At 38.0% G+C, this 17,198-nt stretch overlaps 1 protein-coding gene across 2 annotated transcripts in view; it reads right to left on the bottom strand.

Annotated features, from left to right (window-relative positions):
• The window catches only part of MET (MET proto-oncogene, receptor tyrosine kinase), a 114,129-nt gene that overhangs the window by 84,016 nt on the left and 12,915 nt on the right, over positions 1-17,198 (bottom strand). For both annotated transcript variants that reach the window (XM_030308280.1, XM_030308281.1), the window contains exon 2: positions 2,041-3,257. In XM_030308280.1, coding sequence (XP_030164140.1) covers positions 2,041-3,243 — 1,203 coding nt within the window. In that variant the 5' untranslated portion in view covers positions 3,244-3,257. The remainder of the gene's footprint in view (positions 1-2,040; positions 3,258-17,198) is intronic.

Raw genomic sequence — 17,198 nt, 5'->3', positions numbered from 1 at the left:
CTTGGAAAATACTAAAGGAGCGAAAGGGATAAAAAAAAAAAAGTTCAAATTTATTTTGAGAATTTCTAGAATTGATAAGTATTTTACACAGCGGGGGGGCTAAAATGTACAAAATAAGAAAATGAGATATCAATATTCCCTCATAAGGTAAAGTCTCTTTTTAATTTTTAACAGAACAAGATTTAAATAGCAAAGTCATGTGCTTTAGAGGCCCTGGAGGAACTTCTAATAGAATCTTTTAAAACTCGTGTTTCTGATGTAATTTATTGGATACAAAAAAGTATTTTCTCTGGAATGCTATTAATATTACATTTCCCCCCCCCTAATTTCAGGTTTCTGAAAGTCCTTTTGTTTCCTTCATTCTTCTGTATTTTCTAGTGAAGAAAAGGGGCAGCCTCATGAGGAATCTTTATTGCTTCTTACAGAGTTTCTGACATATATGATATGGATGCAGGGAGAAATAAGTCCTACTAGGGATTTATGCATGCATATTATTTTTTATTCCTAGACTTTGGAGGGGGGAAGGAGGGAAGGTATGTCTTTAGTTCACTGAAACATGAATTCATTTTCTCAGCATTTTCTACCTTTATAAGAAGTTGTTTGTAGTTTCCATTTGGGGAAGTATCTCAGACATTTCAGCAAAAGTGAACCAAATGTTTCTGAATCCCTACGTCCTTGGTACCCTTCAGCAAATTATATACTCTGTTTCATCAAGGAGATGCTTAATGTCCTTCCTGCTTACAATTTCAACCTTCTTTCTGAGGCTAAAAACTTTTAGAGTAGAGAGATTTGGATTTCCAAAGTCAAACCATCTATAGAAAAGCTACACTATTTGTTCATCCAATTATGATCACCATGGGTCATTATGTTAGGAGTAGCCAGGTTCATACGTTCAAATCTGGGCCCAAACCAAAAAGCCCAAGGACATAATGAACTCCTGTTTTGGTGCTCTTCTTCTAGTACCGAGTGATCTGATGGCTAGTAGGATAAACCCTCTAGTATAGCTGGTAGTTTTTACTACATCTAAATCAAAGCAACAGAGACTGTCCCTAACACCTCCTGTGAAAGTATCATTTCATGTAGGCTTAAACAAGCGTTGATTAAAATATTTATATTTATAAATATCAAACACCATCCAGGTAAAAGTACCTAACTAGAAGGTGGTAGACACATGTCTATTCAAGTAGAAAGTCCATACATGTTCCAAAGGAAGGATGTGAAAGCAAAACTTTTGTCTAGTTTTCTAAGTTATTCGGAGAAGTGTATTCACACATTTAAAAATATTTTATTTATCAACATTTTAGAAGAGATTTATTTTGTTTGTTTTTGGTTAATTTTCATGTAGTGCCTAGAATATAAAGCATTTATTTGTATATCAGTGAGTGAATGGGGCCTTATAAGGAAAATGCCTTCAAAAATCCACAAATTAACTTGAGCTTCTTATTCTAAATGTTGTAAAGACTGCATTGGGATCTCAGCAATTGTGTTTAACTGTTATTGTGTTACAGTTTATGTAAATTTGATTAGAACTATTAAAACTTCTATGAGAAATAAGTTTAATAATCTGAAGTGTTGGAGCACCTGAGTGCCTCAGCTGGTTAAGCATCTGACTTTGGCTCAGGTCATGATCTCGCAGTTTGTGAGTTCAAGCCCCATATGGGGCTCTGCGCTGACAGCTCGGAGCCTGGACCCTGCTTTGGATTCTCTGTCTCTCTCTCTCTCTCTCTCTCTGCCCCTCCCCCTTGTGTTCTCTCTCTCATAAATAAATAAACATTAAAAAAAAACAATATGAAGTGTTGACAAACATGTAAACCCAAACTGTAAAATATATTTTCTTTTAGAACAACATTAACTTTTTCTCAAGCTATGATTTTACAATTAAATGAATATTCAATATTTAAATTTTCTTGGAAAGAATGTACAAATATTTTGGAAAAAGATCATTTACCAAGCAGCAAAAAGCCCTTGATATTCTTTTCAGACTGCTACTTATTCTACTTATACCTTATAATTTATAAGTGGAAAATTAACGTGACTTACCCTATTAAAGCAGTGTTCGTGGTTGGGTCCATAAAAATGTTGAAGACATCTCACGTTGTTTTTGTTTACAATCTTGTTGAAGAATTCATTGACATATTTGATAGGGAATGCACAGACGGCAGAGCGATTCATTGGTTCAGCAGAATCCGGCTTGCTTTGTGCGAATACTCCATAGAGAATGTCATCATTCAGGTTGGCACCTATTTGCTTAGCAAGGTGGGCCCCAGGCTTACTGACATATGCAGCTTGGAGAATATTAAACACTTCCTCCCTTGTGGATCTCTTTCTTCTCTTTTCTGTGAGGATACATTCCAGAGGCATTTCCATGTAGGAATGCAATCCAGAGTCTACAGAACAGAACCTGATTATTCTTGTGTGAAAAGTCTGAGCATCTAGAGTTTCTCGCTGGACTGTCAAAAAGTAAATAAAACGGTTGCTTTCAAAGGCATGGATGTATTTAATAGGGTAGGAATCTCTGAATTCAGGGAGAACATCAATATAAGACTGGTCTGTTAAAAACTTAAAGCCATCTTGAGTTTCCTTTAGCCTTCTCACTGATATTGAATGCAATGAATGATCTGTTAGGTAAGAGGAATTTATGGTATTGCCCACGAAGAAGTTGATGAACCGGCCCTTTTCAGATATCAGGACTTTGGTTCCCAGGGCACTCACCACACAGTCAGGACAGTGGCTGGACTCTTCGTCTGCCTGTGGGGAGTACATGCAATGAACTTTTGACAGTATATCAGCAGTATTGCTGGGTGGAAGGACATGTCGCTGGCAGGTCCCTCTGTGGACACTGCCACAACTAATGAGTTGGTCGTCATAGTACGTGTCAATAAGTAGAGCCATGTTGATGTTATCTTTCCAAACACCACCTGATAAATTGGCTTTGTGGCTGCAGTCCTGACATGGGAAACAATCTGGGTGTTCCAGCACGGGCCCAGTCTTGTACTCAGCAACCTTCTGAAGGTCTTTGTCATTTAAAACGTAAATATAGTTAACTGCACCAAGGTAAATATGATGCTTGTGTAAAACAACATTCTGGATGGGTGTTTCTGCAGTGAAGTTGGGAAGCTGATACTTCATGTTCACGTTCATCTCAGACTTTACTAGTGCCTCTCTGCACTCCCCATAGCTCTTCTGCACCAAGGTAAACAGAAGCACAAGGATGCCAGGTGCAAGCACAGCAGGGGCCTTCATGGTGAGAAGCTTATCTGCCAAAACATGTTCAAGGCGAGAGCAGTTTAGTTGTCATTAGAAACAAAGAAACTGAAAGAACTATACCAGTTAAACTATTAGAAACAAAGCTTCCTAACTGGAATTTTTACATCAAGTGAAAACAAAAAACTCTAGCTGGTTTCACATAAAGATGCATTGTACAGATGGACATGACTCCACATAGTTTAATTTTAGAACTCAAGCCAGAACGAGTAATTTTAGAGAACCATTATGAGATGCAAACAATGTTCTGTATTAAGACAATACAGCAACTAAGTTAGACTCATTTAGCAATAAAGTCAGAAACAGCAAGTTTCTTTCTTAACCGCTTGCTGGTTGTTTAATGTGGTTTAATATCTGTGGTTAATGACTAGGTTGATATTTAAGCCTTCTCAGTTAGTTAAGTAAAGGAACTGTGGTTCAGATTCATTTATTCTAGAAATCACAGCAGGCATTGTTTTCTTGGGAGCATGTAGAATTACTAGTCTAAATTTAGCTTCCTTTTGGAAGAAAACAATCATAAATTCTAGAAGCAATATGATCACATGCTGTTTATAGGATTTTGTGTGCAGAGGAAAGGTATGGTTATAATTTGGCTATAGCAGACCTATTGTTTTGGATAGACAAATGCTTAACTTAATGTGAGATCACTAGAAACATAAAAACAGCAAACTGAAAATGTATAAAATAAAATGTTCAGGGCTAAAGTCCTAGAATTATTTCTCAGAGAAAAACAACATATTGTTTATTACCAAGTCAAAAGCTATTTAGTAAAAAAAACAAAAAACAAAAAAAAAACACATTATCTTAACATTCCATTGTATGCACATGGACAGTATTTCTAGTTTTCAACGAGTGTATTTGTTTTTCAGTTTTGAAAAACTTAAGGTACACGTTACAAACCTTGTTAGTTCTAACTATAAAAGTTGAAGGCAAGGCGGTAGGTTAGAAAGGAGAGGACTTAGAAGGAATAGAAACCAAATAGCTATTACTCTTTCCCCTCATTTTTTGGTGCATAATTCTGACAAGACAAAAGGAACCTTTAAAAACTTACTAGGCATTATAACTATGCTAAAGACTAACCCTAGGTCTACAAAATCTAACAACTAGTATGTGCATGGCTCTGTGCTTGCACTATGGAAATGGGATGTGGTACTTACTCTTCAGTAAACCTACAGTGTGGTTGAGAGACAGCACACATACAAAAATAACAAGAATGCACAGCATTATAATACCCTGCATAGCACTAACCAAAGCTAAAAGCATTAAGAGAGGGGGGAATAATTCGTACTTAGAATTATTATGATTATGAGCAGTGTGTGCAAAGATACAGAGGCAGGAAAGAGAATATGGCATGGCCAGAAGAACTGCCCAGAGGGCCCAGAGAACTGCATGTAGTAAGCCCAGAGAAGCCCAAGGAAAGCAAATGGGGGAGATAAAAATTGTTGGAGCAATATTCCAAAAAGAGTAAAAAGAGGCACTTTCAAGAGCCTAGAACATAAGAGAGATCACTCTTTCTGAGACAGCAGGTGAGGATAAGTCAGATGAAGATAAGTACAGACACTGAGGGAGTTCAGGGAATATGACCTCAACATTCTAAAAATAAATTAGGGTATATGACCATCACTGAAAGTAATGGTTACAGAAGAGGGACTAGGTTCTTCAGATTGGAGAAAGAGGTTTAGAATAGCTACAATAAGGCATGCAAAAAGAGGTCAGCAGGAAATGAAAGTAAGGATTGCTTAATAGCTCCTAAGACAAAACACAATGTGTTGTGGCTTTCTCTTCAAGTAGAAAGAGTTCTAGTTGGACCAGAGGGCAAAGCAAAGTGTCATTAAGGTGAAGAAGTGAAAGAGGTATAAGCCATATAATAATAACAATAACATGTACTGAATGCTTACAATGTGCCAGGCATTGTGCTAAACCCTCTGATTTACTCTTTATAAACACCCTTTTCTTTTTAGGTTTATTTATTTGAGAGACAGAGAGAGAGAGAGAGAGGGAGAGGGAGAGGGAGAGAGAGAAAGAGGAAGAGGAAGAGAGAGAGAAAGGGGGAGAGAGAGAGAATGGAGAGCACAAGCAGGGAAGGGTCAGAGAGAGAGAGACGGAGAGAGAGAGAATCCCAAGCTGGCTCCATACTGTCAGCTCCGAGCCCGAAGCAGGGCTCTCACCCATGACCCATGAAATCATGACCTGAATTGAAACTGAGTCAGAGGCTTAACTGACTGAGCCACCCAGGCGCCCCTATAAACACCCTTTGAAGTAGAAAGTATTATTATTCTCCTCTTCCAGATGAGTAAACTAGCCAAAAGTCACACAGAACCAAATTCAATCCCATGTCTGCCTGACAGGAATCCGTCCAGGCTCTTAAATGCTTCACTAGTACTGAAGCAGCTTCCCGAGCTAAGAAGAGAGTGCACTGGAGCAGAAGTTCGACAATCAGAGCCCTGGGTCTTGCCCTTTCCCTCCCTAGCTGTAGGACTCTGGATAGTTCATCCACCTCTCGATCCTGGAGTGCAATATCTTCACAGAATTGTTTTAAGTATGAAAAAGAGATCTCATCTTTGAAAGCTTTGGCCGTTATACAGTGTATATATAAATGCAGGGTGTTGTACTTGGTATTTACATATGTAATTCTCATTGTTTTGAAACGTACTAGAAAATTTTTGGCAATAGTGGGGGGAATGACAAGAAGTAGAGGAAAAGAAGGGTTTAAAACAATTTTTCCTCTGAGAAGACAAAATTAAATTCCAAACAAACTATAAATATGTGTCTAAAACTTCTAGAATATATTATGGGGGAAAATTAAATGAACTTCTTGATATGGTATTAGTGTATCTTCTAAAATTGGGAACATTAGCCTACTACATAATTTATCACTGTATTTTCTTTAGGAAATATAGTAAAGAAAGAAAATAAATGAACCATTACTAACAAAAGAAAAAAAAAAGCATTACAACCAATTTGTACCTTAGTTGATATCCATTAATGCAATGTGGAGGGTGAATGACTTTTTCCTTTAGGCTTTCTGAAGGAGCCTTCAAAACGAGCTTTTTTTGTTTTTAATCTGAGGTATTAAATTATGTTTTAAAAATAAGGTCCATATCTTTTTTTTTAAATTTTTTTTTCAAAGTTTATTTATTTTTGGGACAGAGAGAGACAGAGCATGAACGGGGGAGGGGCAGAGAGAGAGGGAGACACAGAATCGGAAACAGGCTCCAGGCTCTGAGCCAGCAGCCCAGAGCCTGACGCGGGGCTCGAACTCACGGACCGCAAGATCGTGACCTGGCTGAAGTCGGACGCTTAACCAACTGCGCCACCCAGGCGCCCCAATAAGGTCCATATCTTAAAGTTGGTATAGAAGTCACTCACAGTAAGTACTAAACCTCAATTAACTAGAATCCAAGAAAATGTACAAATATACTAATGGGCTTTGTTGTTATCTCACTTGATGAGAAGGCAAATCATAAGAAAACCAGTAGGGAAGGAGGATATTTTTTCTGTTTAAGGGGGAAAAAAAACATTGCAGAATATCCCTGGAGTTAGCTAACCCAGTCTTCTTCATCTTCTTTACATTCTTTTGATAGCAAGCAGTGAAGCCATATTTCAGACTGAGAAATCAAAGAAAGGTTATTATTTTTTTTTTAAATTAAAGCAAATAACCAGGGCTAGAGCCCATTGTCAACAATAGGACTTTTAATTAAAATACAGGTTTCTGTTTAATCCTCAGATAATGAGAACACTTAAACATCCCATTTCCTTGATCATTTCAATTAAGTCTCCTCCCCATTAACAAAGGTGTATGTTGGTTAGACTAGATCTTCTCCAGGAAATGTCTGTCTTTCATAAGGAATGGAGGAGGGACACCTTCTGGAACTATTTCTTGCTGAGCTATGTAGCCTGATGACACTGCTGGTTAAATAAGTGGCAGTTGAATAGTCAAGTGCACAGGCTCTGGAGACAGACTGCGAAGTTTAAAACCATTTGCTGTCTGTGTGGCCCTTGGGCAAATAACTTCTCTGAGCCTCTGTTTACTCATCTGAGATATGGGAGTGATTGAAATTATTAGTGAATCTCAGACTAGTAGGGGAGACAGACAAATAGACCGCAGTTTAAACTCAATGTGGAACGGTCTATGAGGGTCCCTGAAGGGGAGCTTAACCAGGCTTGGGGAGTCAGGCAGGCATCAATCAATCATGGTCTTTTCCTCATAACGTATCCAGAATCCTGAGATGTAGCCTGGGGGAGAAACTAAGTTTTGCTTGTCGCAGTGCAGCCAAATAGTTGTATGACCCAAAGCCAGTCACCCAACTTCTTTGGCCTCAGCTGCTTTCTTATTTGCAAAATGACAGTGTTGAACTCCTCATGTGCTGGAGCCCTCTGTCTCATGACAGCCTATTGCGTGCATCTCTTCCCAACTCTGAGTTCAGTGACCTATCTTGAAATCCACCTTGGGTGGAGTATTTACACCACAGAAATTGGCAAACATTACAAATCAGGGCTTTTTTCCTTCCCTGAAGATTATGAAATATTTATAAGCACACTCCTGGGCTGAACTAATGACCTCCAAAAGTTATTTTCTAACTGTAATAATTTTCAACTCTGAGATTGTTTTTTTACAATTACATTCTACTTCAATGCTATTGCATTGGCATATATTGCTTTTTCTTTTCTATCTATATAATCTGCCAGATCAGGATGTGTGAGCAATTTTAATATTTATATTGGTAGTGATTCCAGAAATACTTTCATTTTTCATACATTTTTGTCTTGATACATTTATTCCTGTGATATGCCTGGATCAGGCTTTCAATATAGAATGACTTTTTTACTGTTTCTGTTTATTCTTTCTTTCTGAAATAGTGCTAGCCATCTAACCAACTTTGAGCTCCTTACTAAAAGGAACACGTAAAGATGATTCAAACAGATTGACTAATTCATTCTGTTACCATGTTGTACACATAGCAGGTGAAAATGAATCATCCATAAAACATTTCTTTATTTCTTTTCAGTTGATAGTTAAGATAATCTCACTGGCAAAACATTTCCTGGGAGTAATTATCTGAATGGCACCTTGGCTATTAAACTCTTGGTATTTAGGAGTATTTCCTCTAAAGAGATTACTCTGTTAGCTAGGAATACCAGCTCAGCCTAAACTTAAGACAAACTACTCCACTATGTCTGCCATCTATCTGCCTCTAGTTTTCTCATTAAACTAACTTACATTGGTTTTTCATTCCCCAGAAATATATTTAATTCTCGAAGAATTTATTGAGTTGCCACCTGTGCCTATCACTATTACTGCTGTTGTCATTACTGTCCTCCTCATCAACAAAAACCGATCACAAAGCACATGTGTGTTGTATTCAAGCACTGATATCTCAGGAAAAAATACCACAGGTGTAATGGAATACATTTGTAAGAGAAATTTTCTAGACTTTGACAGAGATAACTTTGCTTTCTTTAGGAACTGATTTTCTTAAAATCGTAATAATTTACAATTACATAAATAGCACTATATAGTTTACAAGGTACAGTCAGTTACATCCCACCTCGAGTCTGCATAATTATAAGGTAAGCATTATTCCTGTGTTTTCAGATAATGAAACTGAGATTCATAGAAGATAAAATATTGTGTAAAATGTACTAAACATGCAACATAGTTCTTGTTTCTAATTTTTTAAAACATGTATCGTGCTTATTTGAACTGTTTTAAATTATTTGCATTTCCTAGAAAATATTTTTATTCAAAAGCACAATATTTTGATAAACATTTGTTTTTACCTACCCAGTTCTCAACGTCTCTACTACTGGCAACTCGTTTGAAAACCCTCCCCCTTCTATCTAATGGGGCTGTCATCACATGGCTTACCTCCTTACCACAAGGTGAGCTTGCAGACCAAGCTGGCCTTTCAATGAACTTTTCCTTTGATGCAGAGCTTGGTCAGGATAAGCACGTGACCAAAGCAAGACCAATCAGAGTCTTTTTAAGATTTAATACAGATACTGGGAGAGGACCTCTCTCTTTCAAAGATCACAAGCACTAAAAATGATGTTAACTTAGAGCATCTAATGCCCAACTTTGGCATCCATTATGTGGAGAAAGCCTGACTGAACATGAAACTGACCCATGTGACAGGAGAACCCAGACACGGAGAAAGGGAAGTTCTCGATGTTATTGTTCAAGCCTCTGTGCCCACCATGTGTAAAACTAATGGAAACCAGTGAAATCTTTCTTCCTTCCTTTCTCTCTCTCTTTTTTTCCATCAGCAGTTTCATTGCGATTCTTTTATTCCTTGCTCCTAAATAAGTCCTCACCAAACAATGTCCAGTTGAAAATACTACAAACCTCTGAATTCAAACACAAAGTCAAGTGCATAAAAGCAATTTTAAGTAAAATATTACAGTAATTAGAACAAAGAACAAAGATGGTTTCCTTATTTACTTGAATAATTAAATATTTCACTCTGATGGGGCGTCTGGGTGGCTCAGTTGGTTAAGTGTCCGACTTCAGTTCAGGTCATGATCTCATGGTCTGTGGGTTCCAGCCCTGCATCAGGCTCAGTGCTGACAGATTACAGTCTGCAGCCTGCTTCAGATTCTGTGTCTCCCTCTCTCTGCCCCTCCCCCACTGGTGCACTGGCTCTCTCTCGCTCTTTCTCAAAAGTAAATAAACGTTTAAAAAATTTAAATATTTCACTTTGGATTTAGAAACACATTTATTAGTTAAAATTTCTGAGGTGGTATACTAGTTTTTTCCTGCCATATAATTCCAAATTTTTTCTATATTTACATAATATAACCTCAAGACAGAAATAATGTATCTAAGTGAAGAGGCAAGATATAAAAAGCAGAAAACATTTCAATCTTGCTTTTAAGTATATAAAAGGGATTTACGATGATGGAAAATGGCCGAGGCCCCATGTTAAGGAAATTGCAGCCATAAAAAACAGTCATAGCTAAATCTCCAGGAGGACTTGCCAGAGTGAAATCCTAAGAAAAATTCTTAGCCTTCTCCACACTTATATTATTTCTATTAACTTTAAAAGTAGGCCCATAAAAGCAAAGTTAAGAGATTCTAATAGGAGATTCCTGATGTCATTTAAAATACTGTATTTATAAACATTCATTGCATATGAATCATATTATATCACACAATATTAGTCAAATGATTGTCAACATCCATTGGACACCATGCACTTATCTAGATACTGCGAGTTCCCACTCTCAAAAAAGTATACAGTCTGTGGACTTGAAGACAGAAAGATAAATGCTAAAAATCTAAGTGTATAACCTAAATTGAAAAGTGAATGGATCTACCAGGCTGTTGAGCAAGCAAATTTTAAAACATTCTTTGTTGAACATTGGATTCTTATACCTAAAGATTTACTAGTGTTATAAGCATCAAAAAAGCCTAAATTGACTTTAGAAAGATAAAACAATATGCCATGTCAAAAATCCCATCTAATGTAGTCAGATACTACTTTGACAATGATTTTTAACAGTAAGTTGAGGACAGAAGAAATCTTGAGGATTTTTCAGCCTATCCAATTTCTCTATAATATGACCACATTTAAATGATCTGAATACTCAGGGGTCAATCCTATGTCTGATATTTACAAACTCTTTTGTTTGACAACAGTCTTCCCAACAGTTCATAAAACCTACTAGAAAAGAGATGAAGTGTAGTGGAGAGAGTATGGGCTTTGGTGTCAGAATTTGATGTGATGTGAATCTGGGCTTTACCACTTACATACCTTATGACTGTAAGTGTCAGTTTCTATCTAAAGCATCGGGATAATGATACACATCTTGTGGGATGGCCATGAAGGTTAAAGATAAATCATGAGACACTGGCATTCACTCATGCAGCATACATTGGCATTCAATAAATGTGGCTATCATGCTTATCCTAAGTTGTGTTTTAGCCAGTTTTTGCCTGCCTTCATCAAAAATGAGGAACTTGGCACAGTCTAGTGGGTGAGCCCACTCCAAATGCTTGGTGACTATTTCATCACCTTAATCCTCTCAGTTTAAATACTGTTATTTCTTATTTTCCCACACTTTGGCTATTTGTGGTTTTTCTCTAAACCTGTCAAGTTCCTGAAGTCGCTCTTAAGTTGCCCTCCAAGACAAAGACCATGGTAAAAGTCTTCCACTCTAAGGAAGAACAACAAAAAAGGAAAAATTACTTTACCACTTTAAAGAAGAGTAAACCCACACCATCACTGAAGTTTTAGCAAATAAAGATACAGGATTCCCAGTTAAATTTGAATTTCAGATAATAATGAATACTTTTTAGTATAAATAAGTCCCATGAATATATTTAAAAAAATTTTTAATGTTTATTTTTGAGAGAGAGAGAGAGAGAGAGAGAGAGAGAGAGAGAGAGAGAGAGAGAATCTGAAGCAGGCTCCAGGCTCTGTCTGAGCTGTCAGCACAGACCCCAATGCAGGGCTTGAACCCAAGAACCATGAGATCATGACCTGAGCCAAAGTCGGACACTCAACTGACTGAGCCACCCAGGCACCCCTCCATGAATATATTTTATGTGACAATCCTAGTTGTAAGCAAATGGAGAAAAATCAGGGAACAACTACCCTTTTTACTAACAGAATTCAGATTGAAAAGATTTTGGCCAAACATATTTATCTATTGGAGTAGAACAGTATTTTTAAGGTTTTTATAGCACATATATGTTGCATAACTGCATATGATTATTTTGTTTCTGTTGTTTTGTTGCTATGTGTCTAAAATATGCTGTTTTCAAAGTGATTATCTGTACACAATAAACTTTATTTGTACAGTAAACTTTACATAGTAAACTGCTCCTAACGGGTGATTTTAAATATCATGTGAAGATATAATTATGTGAAAGGGAGTAAAAATTCTTTTTTTTTAATTAAAATCAAGGAAAAGATTTGTGTGCTTGTGGAGAAAAGTTATACTATATAAGGCAATCTGTCATTGACACAAAATTTCTAGAACAAAGAAAGTATCTTTAGATTGATTTGTATACTTAATTTATAACAAAAAAGCTTACTAAAAATCACATATAGGTGGCTATAGGAGAAAACAAGTTAGACTAAACTTGGTGCAATAATAATTTTCACATGTTACAATTAATTAATGTTTTAGGGGCTCCTCTAAACATTGAGGCTTGATTACTACACAAATGTTATTTCTTTGAAAAAGACCTAAATAGTGCTTTTATTCAGATCCTTATCCAATACTGCGTCCTTTCTTCTTCCAAAAAACATTTTTAAAGTTGAAAATCATAGAATTATAGCATTAGAAAAAGCCAACTGTGCATTTTCTAGTTGTAACATATGACTGAGACCATTGTCCAAATCTGATCTGGTAAGAATACAGATAAAAGAATAGAATTTCATTATATTCTCAAGATTATCCTTCATACATTCATAATCTGTTAGTAAACATCTTTGTCCTTTTAAGAATTGCTGAAAGTATTCAAGTTCTGGGAAAGAAGAATAAATGGATATTTGTTTTAACATTGTACATACTATAAAAAGTCCTATTGAGAAAATACATTGAATTGTCAGAGTTCTGAATGATTGGAAAGGCTTTTGTCTCATTAATAAGTTGTAGGTCAGACAAGAACGTTTCATTATCCTTGAAAATGTGAACACTGAACTTTCACTGTTAAGAAAGTGCTAAGAAGCTTGAAATCCTATAAAAGTACTTAAAAATAATTTTTGGCCTAATGGATAGGTGTAATTTTATAGTTTAGATTGTGCAGAAGTGCTACCAGGTTTTCTTCAATTAATCCAGGGACAGTGAATAATGAGAAAGTACAAATCTCACTTGAGAAACATCTTCCTAAGCATGTAAGTTAAAATAAAATAAGCTTAGCAACTTTTTCCAGTTGTATTCAAGCACAGGGTTGGAATACGATAAACCTGACTGAAGAGTCAGAATGTGAAGCACTAAAGGGAGACCAGTTAGAAAGGAAGCTGGTACATTACTCATTAATGAATCAGACATATTTCCCTTCTTCAGTATTTGAAAATGTCCCCAGCATAAGGCATGGTGAATTCCAAGTGTGGGGAGTTGTGCTCAGAATTGGGTCTATATAACTGATGAAACCTCCTGTGGTGTTACCTAAAGCAGAAATCAAATGGTTGTGAGAAATGGTGGTGGTGAGTAGATCCCATTTGTGTCCTGATGGCTGTCAGGTAAAGAGGAACCAGCACCTAGGGAAAGAGAGACAATGGGAGAGGCATGGGGGTGCCTAAACTGGAAATATACAGTCAAATCCATGTCATGTGGGCATTACTCTGTAACACTAATTTCACTAAGTTCTTCGGGTAGGTCTGAATTTTATTTTGCTCATACCTGAGTACTTTTCTTGGAAATCAAAGTTAGCAAGTAGATTCTCTCCCAGGGGAATGAACTAGGGACCTTTTTCAAGATAAATTTTGTCAGTATATAACATAGTCTTTTTCAGGAAAAGTAGAAAAAACTTTTAGAAATCATAAAAATACTATGGAAGGAATAGCCAAACCTATCACATTTTATATAGATGTGGATTCCTTGGCTGAACATAATGCAATTAACAATGTTGGGAGAAAAATTAAAAGCATATAAATATCACTACATTGAGTTCAATATATAATCAGAGAATAAAAGAGCCAAATAAACTTTCTATAAAAATCTTAAAATACTTTTAAAGGGATAGAGAATGTCAAGCAAAAGCTATCCTTGTAAAAAACAGAACAGTACAGAAAATAAGTACGTAGGTACAAAACTCAATTTCTAAAACTCAGTAAATACTTTGGATCCTTGAAAAATCAATAAACCAAAAGTAAGGACATTAGGACAACTTAAAAACAACTGTGCTCAGGATTGTGTTTATATAACTGATCAATTCAAGGAAAAATAATCCCGGGCATTTGTGTTTGTGTGTAAGGGGGAGTTGTGTGTGTGTGTTTGAGGGAGAAAGAAACAGAAAGAGAGAGGACAAGACAAAAACAAAAACAACATTTCAACCATATCAGTGTTGCTCACTGACTGGCAGTCCCAGCCTCCCACCCCACTGTGCTATAAAGTGCTATGAAGACAGGTGCACATTGCTAAAGGAACACAGAGGGACAAACAGCTAATTGTAGCCGAGAGGCAGAGCCAAGGAGTATGTTAGCATGGAGATAATACTTGAGCTGGGTCTTGCAGGTTAGGAGTTGCTTAGGCACAGTGGAGGCAGGGGACAGGCAGGACACACACACACAGGCACCTAGAGGAGAATGTGCAGGGCTGTTCAGGAAGTTGGCACAGAGACTATGTGGGCTGGGCTGGGTATGGACGAAACTGAAAGATTAGTCCAGGGCCGCACCATAGAAAGCCTTACACATCCTGTTGAGGGATCTGTAGTTTATCTGTAGTAAAGAGTCACTGGAAGGTTTTAAGCAGGAGATGGAAATGAGAATAATACTTGTAATTACACATATTAGACAATTTTGGTAACAACGTGGTGAGTGGATTGGAGTGGAAAAAAGCTAGATGCCAGAAGACACAACAGAAGGTCACTGCATCTGTCCAGGCAATTGAAGATAAAGACTGACAACAGTGAAGATTCCCTGATCTGTATCTTCATCTCTTTATCTCCAGAGTCCATAAATTCATCTCTCAAGCATGAGTTTTGTTATGCCCAACAGCTATTTAAGACAGATTTAACCTATTTAAATCTGACAAATATTAATTAAGGCCTTAATATGTGTGAGGTACTTAGGGTGGGGTGGGGGTAAATTAGTAAACAAAATAAACAATCCTGCTTTTATGAAACTTACTTTCTAGCAGTTAGATACAGAAAACAAATTATACATGTAGTGTGTTACAACGTGAGGAGTGTTGAGCGCTACTGGAAAGACAGAGAGAGAGAAGGAAGGTGGTGGGAAAGGTCTGTGGCTTTGAAAAATTGAGGAGGTAGCTTTTAAGGAAAGAGTTGAAGCACAGGAATTAGACATCTGAGATGTGAAGAGATTTCTTTTTTTCTTGCAGAGGCAAGAGGGACCAAACCGAAAGCATGCCTGATGTGTCTTATTTGTTAATAACACTGGACTCTGGTGATGGGGAGATGAGATCAGAGTGGACAAAGAATCAGACCATACAGGGCCTTGCAGGCCACTGTGAGACTGGGTCTTTTACTGGAGTGAATGTGGGAGTTGAGCAAGGCAGTAAATATATTTGAATGGAATCACCTTGACTGTGTGTGTGTGTAAGAAGACTGGTGGTGGCAGGGGGATGGGATAGGGCAAAAATGGAGAAATGAAATCAGTTGGGAGACTGTTGTAGTAGTCCAGGTGAGTGATGGCGGTAGCTTGGGCTAGAGAGGAAGGAGTGAGTGATGAGAGGTAGCTGAATTCTGGTTATATTTTGAAGACAGAGCTATGAAGATTTGGTAAAGGAGTTGGAGATAAAGTGTGCAAGAAAAAAGGAATCATGAATACTCCAAATATTTTGGTTTTTGTAACAGGGATAATGATTTTGCCACTTACTGCCATGGAGTAAGAAGCTGGTGGGTGGACCAAGCCTGGCAGAAATGTATGACAATCAGGCACTTTAGTTCTGTTCATGTTTGAGATACTTTTTAGGGAAGAAAGGTCTGTACTAGAGATTTAAATTGGGAAATTGTCTGTGTAACGATGGTGGTATGAAAAGCCCTGAGATTGAATGAGACCACCAAGGAAAGGAGTGTAGAGAATGTAGAGGAAGCCTGTCTGCTGAGGCACACCAAACCAGGAGGCTGAGGAGAAGAAGGTGAATGAGAAAAGTAGACTAAGAAGAAACAGTCAGATGTTCTTCCCATGAAAACTTATTTTACCACTTCAAGTCCTATCTCAATGCCTAACATTCCCACTTTTCCAGGACATCACCCTTGACTCCATAGGTGTTTTTTTTTATTTTTTTTTCAATGTTTATTTATTTTTTGGGGACAGAGAGAGACAGAGCATGAACGGGGGAGAGGCAGAGAGAGAGGGAGACACAGAATCAGAAACAGGCTCCAGGCTCTGAGCCATCAACCCAGAGCCCGACGCGGGGCTCGAACTCACGGACCGCCAGATCGTGACCTGGCTGAAGTCGGACGCTTAACCGACTGCGCCACCCAGGCGCCCCCTCCATAGGTGTTTTAAACATGTTCATCTGCTTCCACTCACAGTTTAAGGTGGTATCACTTCTTGCCTGGATTACAACAGCTTCCTACCTGGTATTCCTGTTCTATTCTTGCCCCTGATCACCCATTACCCAATGTACCAGAGATATCTTTCTAAAACGACAATCTGATTATGTCACTTTGCTGTTTATTTTTTTTTTCAACGTTTATTTATTTTTGGGACAGAGAGAGACAGAGCATGAATGGGGGAGGGGCAGAGAGAGAGGGAGACACAGAATCGGAAACAGGCTCCAGGCTCTGAGCCATCAGCCCAGAGCCCGACGCGGGGCTCGAACTCACGGACCGCGAGATCGTGACCTGGCTGAAGTCGGACGCTTAACCGACTGCGCCACCCAGGCGCCCCTCACTTTGCTGTTTAAAAACAGTTCAACTTGTGGCGGCTGGGTGGCTCAGCTGGTTTAGCATCCGACTTTGGCTCAGGTCATGATCTCACAGTCTGTGGGTTCGAGCCCTATGTCGGGCTCTGTGCTGACAGCTCAGAGCCTGAAGCCCTCTTTGGATTCTGTGTCTCCCTCTCTCTCTATGCTCCTCCCCCACCCCTCTGAAAAATAAACATTAAGAAAAATAAACAATTAAAAAAACCAGTTCGACTCCTGGGGCACTGGGTGGCTCAGTTGGTTAAGCGTCAAACTCTTGCTCTCGGCTTGGATCATGAACTTACAGTTTGTGAGTTTGAGCCCCATGTAGGGCTCTGTGCTGACAGTGTGGAGCCTGCTTGGGATTCTCTCTCTCCCTCTCCCTCTCCCTC

The sequence above is a fragment of the Lynx canadensis genome, chromosome A2 (assembly GCF_007474595.2).
Source record: "Lynx canadensis isolate LIC74 chromosome A2, mLynCan4.pri.v2, whole genome shotgun sequence".
Lineage (NCBI taxonomy): Eukaryota > Metazoa > Chordata > Mammalia > Carnivora > Felidae > Lynx > Lynx canadensis.
This window is presented reverse-complemented; position numbering and strand designations above follow the sequence as displayed.